Below are 12371 nucleotides of genomic sequence, written 5' to 3'. Positions count from 1 at the left end.
CCTATCTTTTTCCCTTAATTGGAGGGAGGCCTAGAGAGGCAGCCAAGGTTTGGGGTATAACTTACGGGTGGAAAAACTGAAGTGAGGTGAATTCCCCCCTTTATGTATGTATACAGATAGTAATTGGGATGTATGAAGAGTCGGGTTCCCTAGAGCTAAAAGTAGCATATGAGGTTCAGGAGATGTTATTTGTGTATTAAATGTATATATACAAACCTGCACAAATACATGAACATTCGGGGATTTCCAGTTAAATCAGTTAGAGAGTGTTGCAAGCCCTTTTGTCTTTCATAGTAAATATTTTAGTAGGCTGAGTTAAACTATGCAAATTAATGCTTGCACTGCAAGCACTTATTAAGCTTTGAATTCATGAGTTAACATTTTAGCAATGTATGGATTATGGTGTAATATGAGAGATTAATTTTCCTGTAGTAATCTGCTGGGAAACACAGGCTCAGGTCCTATGTCTTATAACATCACCAGAAGGGTATCTATCACATACTATTTCTGTTTATCTACCTGCTTCTCTGATATATATTGTATTTCATGCACACCTGCACATAAATAGATATCCCTATGCCTACCACATTAGCATTGGACAGTCAGTGATTCAAAGTGGAAAGTACATACAAGAAGTCTGCTAATAATTTCCTAGATTTTTAGAAAAAAAATTGGTACAGCTGCTTGAAGTGGGGCATTAACATAATATTCTGAGATTATTCACTAAGATTATTTACTATTAAGTAACTTCAGTACAAACCCATAGTGGTTCATGGCTCTGAGGCATCAGATTAGGTTTCATCTCAATGTTAAACTGTGTTACATCACCCAGCAGCAAATACCACTAGTAAGAGAAGATATTCCAAGTAGCAAGTTATCATCAGCTTGGGACACTTGAAAGATTTATGTGAATAAGTGAGATTTAAGGAAAAACTTTGAATTTGAATATGTTGAAACAGGAAATAAAAAGATTGACTGTCATGTTCTTCTTATCTGAGAATAAGGCCATCACAGCTCTCCCCTGAAGTTCTCTGCATGTAGACCTCCTAATTACAGGTCTGTGCCAAGTGGTTATGAGCAGCAAACTGCATGAAGCATCTCCTTTCTCTTGCCAAGATAATTTTGAGGGCAGTAAATGAAATAGCTATAGCCAAGTCATATTATTAGTTTCTATGCATGCAAACTAAAAATAGATTGAAAGCAAGGAACACAAATGCATATGTTTCTTAAGCCATATATCCAGTTTTATTATATATGTCTCTGAAGGGTATGTTGTTAATATCTCTTAAGCCAATAGTTTTGGGTTCACAGTAATTGCATACTATTTATTTACAAATCTTCCCCAGCAGTATGTGCCTGTTACCTAAAGCGATGGAGCAGGTCCCGGTCATATGTCTGTCTCTAAACCTGGGCCAACAGTACATGACATAGCACCCACTGTGGCCTCTGCTCTGTCACTTTGCAATGCGATTCTATGTAGTTTTACTTGAATAACATAAAATAACATATATAATGTTATTTATGTTATTTTCCACGTGAAGAACTCCTGTAAACCTTGCCGTTTTGAAACTCAGTGAGGCAGGCGTCTTAGACAAGCTGAAAAACAAATGGTGGTACGATAAAGGTGAATGTGGACCCAAGGACTCTGGAAGTAAGGTCAGTCGCTGCAGTTCGGGACCTACTATCGTGTTCGCAAAGCAGTAAAGGAAGTAATAAGCAAAATGACTTAGAAATAAAATAAGCAGCTGTAGCTACAAAATTAATCAGCTTCGCCCTGTCTTGATGGGGGACACACTTTAATTTAAAGAAGCACTATTGCTTTTTAAAGTCTTCAGTGATATAAATTACAAACATCCTCCTACATATTCAGGGCATCTGTTGAAGAGCTACAAGGCAGTTTGGGGTCTTAAGGGAGGCAGGTTTGATTGGTTGTTTCTTTCTTGCCGGGGGAGAGGACTTTCCCCTCTGACTGCTGAGGAAATGTCCCTTCACACCTCTCCTTTTGGAGCTGGCATCCCTCTGTGGTTTTCTGAGAAGGAGAAAAGCTAGCGGGAAGGGTTGCCTTTCACCACTGCCTGGGGTGGCAGAGCCTGGCTGCCTTTGGGAAGGTCCCTGGCTCCATGAGGAGCCAAAGAAGACTTAACTTGAGCTTTGAAGTGAAAGGCTTTGATAATTAATATCTTTCTACAGCTCCCAGTGTTTACTTTCATCCATTCCCAAACATTAATCCTGACAGCTCCAGGGAATGGGGCAATATTTGAGGACAAACACAGAAGCAGGTATTTTCTTATGGCTGAGAAGCACCACAGGCAGTGCCCTGTGTTTGGAGAGTCTGAATTTTTTTCACACTGCCTGTCTCTGTGCCAGCCTGTGCTCTCCAGAGCTAAAAGGAAAGCACGACAGGCAGTGACTGCTTGCTGCCTGAGTGGTCTGAGGGTTACTCTGATGTACAGTGGGTAAAATTAGCCTCAGAAAAAAAACTTCCAACACATTTTGCTTTTTCTGGCAATTGCTTTGGAGAAAGGAGTGAAAACCAATTAAGAGGATGGCAGAACACCTGTAAATGAAGTTGAGAAAGGCTTAATCTGCCACATACTTTAGGTCAGGTCTTTCTCAGTCCTGCCTCCTCCTTGTCTGCAAGCACCATGTTAGGAGTTGCCACCAGAGGAACACAGTCACCTCCAAGATATTTTATGAGTCCTCTTAGAGGACTTAGAGAATGCAGAACCTGGCTGAAAGACCCAAATAGTTCTATACCTCCATGGAAATTGTTACAGTGCTAAACTACTGATTACGCAATAAATAGTGCCTCTTTAAATTAAACATCCAAATATTTTGCGTTCTAAGTTAAAATTTCTTAGAGGTTACAATCAGAATTTAAGTACTGTCCTTACTTTAGGTAAAGATTATATAGTCTGCATAACAATAAAGCTTTATAAGTATCTTAAGGTGCACAATGTAGTATATGAAAGTCAATCCTGAGAGAGTTCCTTGAGAACTGTGGATTTCAAATAAAAAAATATGATTCATAACTAAACAGTACAGAAAAATGTAGAATAGTTATTTACTACAATACGTCCAAGAAAGTGAATATTTATACAATTATTTATTGTATATTTAAGAATTTGCTAAAGTTCACATTTATGTCTAAATTATGAATAATGTGTAAGATTTCATAAAATTGCTATTTAAAATTATGCCATTATTCAGCCTTAGTAGTCCATGGGCATGTTGCAGAACTGTAACTATAATAAGAACAAAATACAGTAATCGGTAAGAGGCAAATATATCACCATGTGTATGGTACAGTGTGCACTTTCAAAGGAAGTGTCCAGTCAAAGAAATAACTTAAGTCTCACATGTTATTTTCAGCTGTCATTTAAGTATCAGAAAGTCAGTCTGGATCTTTTAAATTAACAGCAATGCCTACCACAATTACAGTTACTGTTTTCGTAAAGATCAAGCAGTCTTATCTGCTATAAATGGATTTCCAAGGCTTTTAAAAAGCTTTACGTAAATGCATTGCTAAAATGTCCCCTAACGAAGAGCTAGACATGTCATTGTTTAATTCTCCACTACGTGGAAGGAATACTTTGCCATAAGCAAGCAATGACGTCCTGATATGTTGGCAACATATTTTTAATATTTTGCATGCCAACCAGGAAAACTAGGCACTTAAAATATATTTTATAGATCCAGATAGGTCAAATTTTGAGAGAAGTGTATAAACAACTGTCATTTAATTTCAGCTAAACATTGTTATTTATTTCTATTTCCAATGTTTTAACGTGTAGTTTGTGCTCCTGGGGGGCTGTTTTCCAGGGTTAACTGTGTCACTTCTGTTTCCCCAGGACAAGACGAGTGCCTTGAGTCTCAGCAACGTTGCTGGAGTCTTCTACATTCTGGTTGGAGGCCTGGGCTTGGCAATGCTGGTGGCTTTGATAGAGTTCTGTTACAAGTCCAGGGCAGAGGCGAAACGAATGAAGGTGGCAAAGAGTGCACAGACTTTTAACCCAACTTCCTCGCAGAATACCCAGAATTTAGCAACTTATAGAGAAGGTTACAACGTATATGGAACCGAAAGTATTAAAATTTAGGGGTAGGACTTAGGGCCTACTACAGTGAGTGGGTGATGCATTTTGTAACGCAGTGTTGTGACATGTCTGTCTAGTGGTGCTTGCTTCTGAACAGAGCTTTATATTTTGGAAAACTTCAGTGCAAAGTGGTTCAGTTTTTTTTGGCTGCAGATGTACAGTATACTATTCTATGTTGCTAATAGACATCTGCATTGCAAGGATTTTTTAATATAAAGAAATACATTTTTAATACTCAGTGTTGTCAAATCAGTTGGAAGATGACAACTATTTGAAATTGTAAAATATATATTTAGAGAGCCAGTGTTTAATTACTTGATTGGCCAGTTTGTTTTCCTAAAAGTTTGCACTCTACTAGTGACAAATTTCTGCAAGCCTTTATTACTCAATGTTGGCCCTAACTGGGACTTCATTATAATCAAGATTTATTGATTATATCAATAATCATTATAATCAAGGATAGGCAATGTCACTGAACCATAGTTAACCTAATGGAAGACAAGGCACTGTTACAAGAAGTCTAAATGTTGTTTTACCTTCTGTCCCTCCTCCTCACCCTATTCCTTCACCCTCCCTTTGATATGTTTTCTGCTAATTGTGTGCCATTTCTTTCACAATATCCTGCTTCAGGTCAATCTTTGCCCATTATAATAATCACAAAAAGTCACTAACCAGTGAATAGACCTTGATTATTGCCCTCAGCTTTCAGTAACATGCCCCCTTACCTAGCTCAGGACTAGTGTATTTTAGATGTTTACACAGTGATTTCAGAGTCTGAACTGCTGATGTTGCCAAGCTGCATCCTGCATAGCTCCCCTGAGTAGGTATGCAGGGATGGTTTACTAATGCACTTGTTCTCATCCGTGCAGTGAGTATCTTGCCAACTAATCATTAGTCAAATCAACTCTTTGACTTTTGAAAATGGCATATAGCAGCAAATTGAGCTTCTAAATGTATCTTTTACATAGCTCCCAAGCTATACTGGCTGCTTTACAAGTGAAGGTGCAGGTGGGATCCTGCTCTTTCACGCTACCTAAACTTCCCTTGCGTTTGCAAATAGAAAGCCACATGTCTCCTCTGTTAACAAAAAGCTTAAGCTACATTTTCCTGAAATCACTGAGCCATCCCTATAATAGAAGTAACAAACAAAAAATTTGGGGAAAGGAGATGAAGAATATATATTTTTATGTTGCCACCTAGAAAAAAAAATTGGAGGAAACAACTGGAGATACACTTATTATTTTTTATTTATTATTTATATAGCGCTGGAGTACACGGCGCTGTACAATAGGTGAAGTGTGCCAAACACATAACAGGTCCCTGTCCCGAGGAGCTTACAGTCTAAAGGCACAACCGGTACAATACCGAACCATACAGTACAGAGCAAACACAGAGTGAGCAGAGAATGGTGTTTGAGCATGATAGCTGGAGCGCTGCAAGGAATAGGTGGGTTCTCGGGGGCGCGAGGGAGGGGGCTTGGCGTATGCTGGCTGGGAAACTATCCCAAACATACTGTCACTGTGTAGTCTGGTTCTATTCCCTGCTGTACAAGAAGTCATGACCTTTGGAATACTTCAGCTATAACAGAGCTGCCTAATTTCCCCATGTGAAAAAGAAGTCTTATCTGTGCACTTTGTTCACTAGTGAAACTATGGGGCATAATAGGTGTCAGGAAGACCCCAAGAGTATAGGCTAGTCTTCACTGCTGTGAACTGGGGATCAGGAGACTTCCAGATGCTAGTATTAATCTCCCAAATTCACTGCTTACTGTCAATAATAAGGGTCTTAAAAAGAAATAATCCTGTGCAAGTAATTGTGCAAAATGGAAGTGAAGAGATCTTTTTCCTTTAAATTCTTTAGTAATGTGCCCACAGATGAGTGTCCCCAAGCTGGTATAAAAGTAAGAGTGCTAGAAAGCATGTTCCTTATCAAGTTCACAGGACACAATGCATCCAAAATATAGTCTTAAAGAAAGCAAATAAAAGCCCAAAGCTTCCTTTCAAATACTGACCTGACCCAAACTGGCTTAGCAAGCTAAACATGGCATGACTTGGCAGTACCCTGAGTTCCCACTCAGTGATTCCAGTGCAACAAACACTATGCTTATACTTGTAGAATTTATTTTGGCCTTACTGTTTTCATAAAATAAAAATTAGGGATGAGTTTTATTTCTAAGGAAAGACCATTAGTACTTCCCCTAAATTTTGGATTTCTGTGGGACTTGATGCAACACAGATAAATTTGTACAGGAAAAAAATGTGTAAAACATGTTTACGTTGCATTTATGTTTGTGAAAATACGTTTTTGGGTCAGTCAAAACTTCTGATATTCTCATAAAAACATAGTCTTAAAAACTTAAAGACTTTTTAAAATTTCACAAAAAAAAATAACTAGGATTTAAAACAAATACCTATGGACTGTTGAAATTCTTCTTTCTACATATTTGCCATAATATTTACCTAAGAAATTTGATCATGAGAGCATCTTATAAAAATGCTTATGCTTATATGTGGAAGACTGGAAAGGTCCAGTCATCCTCTCCTGGCAATATTTGGCCATCTCTAGCCACACAGGCAGCAAGGAGTTATCTGTGTGCCATGCTCTGTAGAGAGTGACTTATGCCAGCTGTTCATGCACATGCTGGTCATAAGCCCCTGTTAGCTGGCAGCAATACAGAGGCCACAATGTGGTTACACATAAATCTGGAGAAATATGTCTGTCCTGCATTTCAAAACCTTTGATATGTTTATTTATCCAAGGAGTAAAGGGATCGTAATGGGACTAAACCTTGCTAATATGGAAGGATGCTTGACAGTTCTAACCTGCATGAGTAACCAATGCACTGACTTTTTTAAGCTAACATCAAATGGTTTTCATAGTATATGTTTCAAACTAATATAAAATAGGTTAAATAACCTGCTTGACAATTAATATTCATTGACATGTATTTTCTTTTAATTTAATCCAGTCAGAAGCGAGTTGCCTCAGGAAAATTCACCTGCCTGTGAAGCAGCAGAAAATGAAAATGTAGGACTAGTCTGTACATATGGACTAGTTTGTATGATAGTCTCTGTGTGTGGGATGAAGACATTCAGAAGGGATGACAGACCATCGCATCTGTTGAAGGCAGGGAAGGAAGTTTGCTTTAAGGAGGGCACAATCCCTTCTTCTTCCCCTAGGCAGCAGTTTTCTATTTTTGCATATCAATAGCAAGCCCTTAGTATGCTAATTGAGTTGATGCCCTGAGAACAGTGTGGAGCCTAACAGCCTTCTCTCCAGCTGCTCTAGGGAAAAGCCCTTACTGGGCTCCTCACCCCAAGTCCACAAGATTTCCAAGAGATTTTCCCAGTGTCCAGCCAGCCACCACCACCGCCTCTCCATCCCCTTCCCCTTAATGCTCATAAACCAGCTTCCAGTTCAGCTGCCTTCTCTTCCTCTCCCATTGCATGCTGTTTATAATTAGTGAAATTGATTATAGAACTACAAAAAAAAAACAATTAAAAAATATGAAATTAATTACAAAAAAAAGGGCAAAGTGCTACAGGATGGCTCAGTAAATGTGTAATGCATTTACTTTGATTGTATAGTCCCAATTTCATAGTCAAGATCAAAAAATTCATTAAAAGCTAATCTTAAATATTTATGCCAAAGACACCTCCATGTGACCCAGGCACTAGAGGAACCCAACTAACAAAAGAACACACACAGGCTAGGATATTTGTATTATATAGACTGAGGATATCAGTTTCCTAAATTCCCGTTTCCCAATAGGAACAGTGTTTTCACATGATTAATTCCACAACTAATTTAACCAAAACTAATGACAAATTTGAAAATACATTATCGCTATTAACTGCATACACTTACCACACAGAGACTTCCACAATCTGGGTAATATTCACAGTAAATGCCAAGACTTTTCCCTCTCATCCCAGCCACTCCTAAAACTGCTCCCACAGCCAGGCCATAAATCTGAAATTGTAAGAGTACTGTTAAGCAAAGTATTAGCCTGGCTTATTACCTATATAGTAATAAGGTAATTTTAAACTACCTGTGTGATTTAAAATAAAACACAGAAGCTTACCTGGTTACTTGGCTTTATGGCACCTTCCTGAGTACAAGTTTGACCTGTTCCTCCTGGCTTTGTTAACTGTTTGGGTTGTTCCCGTGGTGTGTTGCTGAGCTGTTGTTAATCTCTGCTGTGAGAAGAGTTGTTATATTGCAGCTTTTTCTGTTATTCTGTGGAAGGCTGCTACGAAATTGTTTGCTATTCTCATTTGATTTTTTTGTTTGGTGGATCCCTTTTTACTGTCTTTCTGTCCTGAGTGTGTTGTCAATGACCAGAAAGCTGCATAGACTGAGCTACCAAACCCACAATTACACATAACTGGAATATCCCATTTAAATCTGAGCTCTCTCTTGGATTTCCCAGCAGCAAACCCTGAATGGCCATGAACAGATAGCTGAACTAAATGATGGAGAGGTGCTTGTACATAATGATGACTTTCAGGGAAATTTAGCACATCTGGAGTAAGCTGTCCATTTTCAACCCAGGTTTGCATTCTGATCTGGTTTGGACTCTCATCCCTCCCCAAAACTAGAGCACCTTTGTTTTTTCTTGCCATTGACCAAAACATGTTCTGTGCATTTCTGCAGACAGTTACCAGTCCTTGGCATCCATTTGCAACGGGACTCCAGACATGCACTATGTGGAGCTACACCACATTGCATTGTGTCCGTGCTTTGCAAATGCATAGTTTTTGATTTGCTGCTGGGGATTAGTTGAGGTTTTTGGCACTGTATGGGCCCAGGTCCCCACTCTTTTATTACCTCTGCCTCCCTTTTTATATCTAGCTGTTGAATCAAGATACATTTGGTAATGGTCCCTGTCAAAAAGTACTGTGGCTACAGGGAAACTTCTAAAAGGGCAACTTTGGACATTGCAGTTGATGATTATCAAAGCCAAGGTTTTTCAACATAAGGGGAATGCCATAATGCCCATGCTTTTTTCTGAATTCAGCTGCTTCTGAGGACTAAGGTTTTAAGGGTAATTGATTTAGAAAGTTGCTTTTACATCAAGCTCCAGCTGTGCTATGACAGCAGCTGTACTTTTGAGAACTCTTTTGAAGGAGCTACTGATAGCAATGCAATATTAGACTGGTGTGCTTTCCTACAGGTGCACCCAGAAACAGTAGAAATATTTGGGAGTTTTAATCTCCCTCATCTCTGTATACACATACTCATGTAAAATTAACTTCAGCATACCAAACACCAGCTCAGGATTTTACTGCTACCTCAGAAGGAGAAACCGGGCTCAGAGGGACAAAGTTCTAAATGCAAAGATTAGTAATAAGGCAAATAAAATTATTTTATGAAGTTTGTTATCCCTTTGCTCCTACGTGAATGCACCCTCCTGTCTCTCTTTTTCCAATTGGTATTTCAGATTGCGTCCCTGCACACCCAATTACATGAGTTAGTTGCACAGACTACATATTCTTGCTGACTAGAAATCAGATTTCCCCACTAATTAATGTCTTAACATGGTATCATTGAAATGTGTTTCAATGTAGTGTAGTTTAGATGCCTGTTGTTCCAGGTGTCCTTGCTGCATTGGTTGACTTTGGACACCTCCACTGATTTTAGTCATCTGGAAATCATTTAGTCTAAACTAGTTATCTTGGCTTTTTCTATCATCACATGAGAGAGCTCTTTTAGATTAGGTTACTGATTTTGGATGACTAAAGTTAGATGGCATAATTACAAATCTTTTTTTCTTAACAAAAGATTTTTTTTCTTGAGTCATTTAGTCCCTAAACAAGATATTTTATTTCAAATTGCGTGAAAGTAAAGATTCTGAGGTAACAAAAATCTAAACCTTCTTGTGGAAATTTAGACCCAATGTAAAAAACTACAGAAAATTTTCTTTTCTCTCAATAAACTGCATTTCCTTTGAAAGTTCCCATTTCTCAAATTGTATGAAAACATATATATGAAAAAAGATTTGAGGACAGTTCTCAGATTTACTGATACAAAATATGTGCATTGTGAAAAGAAGTAAGAATTTCTTTAGATTGATGCATTGAATTACAACTGATAGAGATATTGCAATTTATTTAAAAATGTCAGTAGTTATGTTTTATCTTGACATCCCTAGTTGAAGGTCTTTATTCACAGATGCTAATGCTTTCAGATTCATAAAATGATTCTTATTTCACTGTATATAAATGTAGTTTGAAGAAGATTAGATGAAGGTATTTCCTCTTCTGTTAATTTCTTGATCAAATTCAGATTCTGTCTTTAAATCAATGATTTATTGTAATTAAATTTACCCTCAGAACTGCTAGTATTTTTCCCCTAGTAGACTTAAATGCTATGTATTGTATTTATAATGATTACTATGATTATATTTAATGTTAACATGAAAAAATGCAGATGTCTAGAATTTTATATTTTGGTGTTTGCTGTGTCCTGGTTTGTTTAAGGACAGAAAGCATCCTAACACTTTCTTCTTTTCTCCTTTTCTTTTTCAAACCTAGCTTACCTTTTCTGAAGCCATAAGAAACAAAGCCAGATTATCCATCACAGGGAGTGTGGGAGAAAACGGACGCGTATTGACTCCCGACTGTCCGAAGGCCATGCATACTGGAACTGCAATTAGACAAAGTTCAGGATTGGCTGTAATTGCATCGGACCTACCATAAAAACCAAAAAAATAATTGAGTGCCTTAATCAAACTGTGTTGGTGACTGATGGGAACACAGCACAGACTGTAACGACATGGGAGCGTCATTGATGAACTAATAATTTGGCTGAGAAAGGGAAGTATGTCCAAATGCGCCAGACATCATCAGCAACAATGTGTGCATGAGCTCAGCTCGGAAACCCAAACTCAGATTTTATATCAGGAAAATTCATAATTTAGTTTTGTTGGGGGGAGGGGGCTGGGAAGGGTGTATTAACAGCAACAAATTTCACTTGAGTGAACTTAAAACTAATAAGACTTGCCAATTTAGCGCATTAAACTGTGAAGAACATGCTCAGAATTGACAACATTTTGGTTATTGTCTTGACAAAGAGAGAAAAATAGCTATAGAAGTCAATGAACATGCTAACCTGTGTCTCCAGAACATCAACATATACAATGGAAAAATACTCAGCTGTTCAGCTGTAGAAATGAATCACTAAACTGTGATAAGAAAATAATAAATATGTAAATCCTGTGAAAAAAATAAAGAAATTATTTACATTTTCTTTGAAAAAAGAGGAATATTGAAACATGCTTGCTTTTTAACTGATGTAAATTCGGTAGAGGACAACACAATTCTTTTTTCTAACCATCTTAGGGAACAATTCATTGCAATAATTGATATAAAATGCCATCACTGTAATAAAATTCAGAGACTTTTTTTTTATAAAAGGTGTTGGTCATCCTCTTGTTTGCTGTTACCTTCATTCTGTTCCATCATTCTGTGTTCCACAGACTTGCATCTGTCTAATACAAGAAACAAAATGATAAAATGTTTAGAGTACGTCATCAGTCCTGCAGTGTAGAATCAAAAGAGACTACGGGTCACTCATGTTACAGATATTATTTATAATCTTGTTCTGTGTAAGAAACTGTGGTTTTTGTACCCACCAAAAAGAATAAAACAACAAACGTTCTTATAATATTGACAGAGCTTGAGTTGTTTTCTAATCACTAGGGATGATGTCACCTTGAAAATAGAATAAGGTGGTTCATTTCTTAGTGCTGGATGCAGGACCCTCTCAGAGAGTCTGAGTCCTTATGCATTTGTGAAGTGCTTTTAAGTCCTCAGAGAGGAGGGACTCAAAGCTGACAAATTACTGTCATGGTTATTCACTTGGTATTTTAGTACTAGTCACTAAAACCCTTTCTGAGAGGTTAGGGAACCATTCAGTGACAGTTTGTTCTCTACATAGGTCAAGTGGTGACATACCAGGGAGCAGGAAAGTACACATGCCACTCTTTCAGACTGACATGATAGATACAGCGTGCTTGGCATCCAGCAACCCTGGTTTTCATCAGTCAGCCTTTCAATGGCACACTAGGGAAAGGCTAGCAGCCACTGTTTGAATATGCGATTGTAATTGCATAATATGCAATATGCAGCAATATGCAATAATGCAAGAGTCTTCTGCAATATCATTCTCCTTGGCCACACTAGACCCTGCAGTGATGTAGGGATTCAGAGTATTGCCATCAGTGTAGCAGTTCCATGCCAGAGCCCAGACCACAAAGCCACAAATCAGTTCAAG

The 12371-nt window shown here is 38.0% G+C and overlaps 1 protein-coding gene across 9 annotated transcripts in view; it reads left to right on the top strand.

Annotated features, from left to right (window-relative positions):
• Window positions 1-11768, top strand: part of GRIA4 (glutamate ionotropic receptor AMPA type subunit 4) — a 217457-nt gene extending 205689 nt beyond the window's left edge. Inside the window, exons 14-17 of one of the 9 annotated variants that reach the window (XM_062615339.1) lie at window positions 1542-1656; window positions 3852-3986; window positions 5358-5540; window positions 10631-10749. In XM_062615339.1, the coding sequence (XP_062471323.1) occupies window positions 1542-1656; window positions 3852-3986; window positions 5358-5492 (385 nt within the window). In that variant the 3' untranslated portion in view covers window positions 5493-5540; window positions 10631-10749. Of the gene's footprint in view, window positions 1-1541; window positions 1657-3851; window positions 4100-5357; window positions 5541-10630 lie in introns of those variants that run through there. The other 8 variants (XM_062615338.1, XM_062615341.1, XR_009964150.1 and 5 more) reach the window with 8 other exon arrangements.
• The last annotated feature ends 603 nt before the right edge of the window (window positions 11769-12371 follow it).

Source organism: Pezoporus occidentalis, unplaced genomic scaffold (genome assembly GCF_034315485.1).
Source record: "Pezoporus occidentalis ecotype Australia unplaced genomic scaffold, CSIRO_AGI_Poc_V1 ctg18, whole genome shotgun sequence".
Taxonomy (NCBI): domain Eukaryota; kingdom Metazoa; phylum Chordata; class Aves; order Psittaciformes; family Psittacidae; genus Pezoporus; species Pezoporus occidentalis.
Note: the sequence above shows the minus strand (reverse complement) of the source record. Positions and strands in the feature narration are given on the sequence as shown.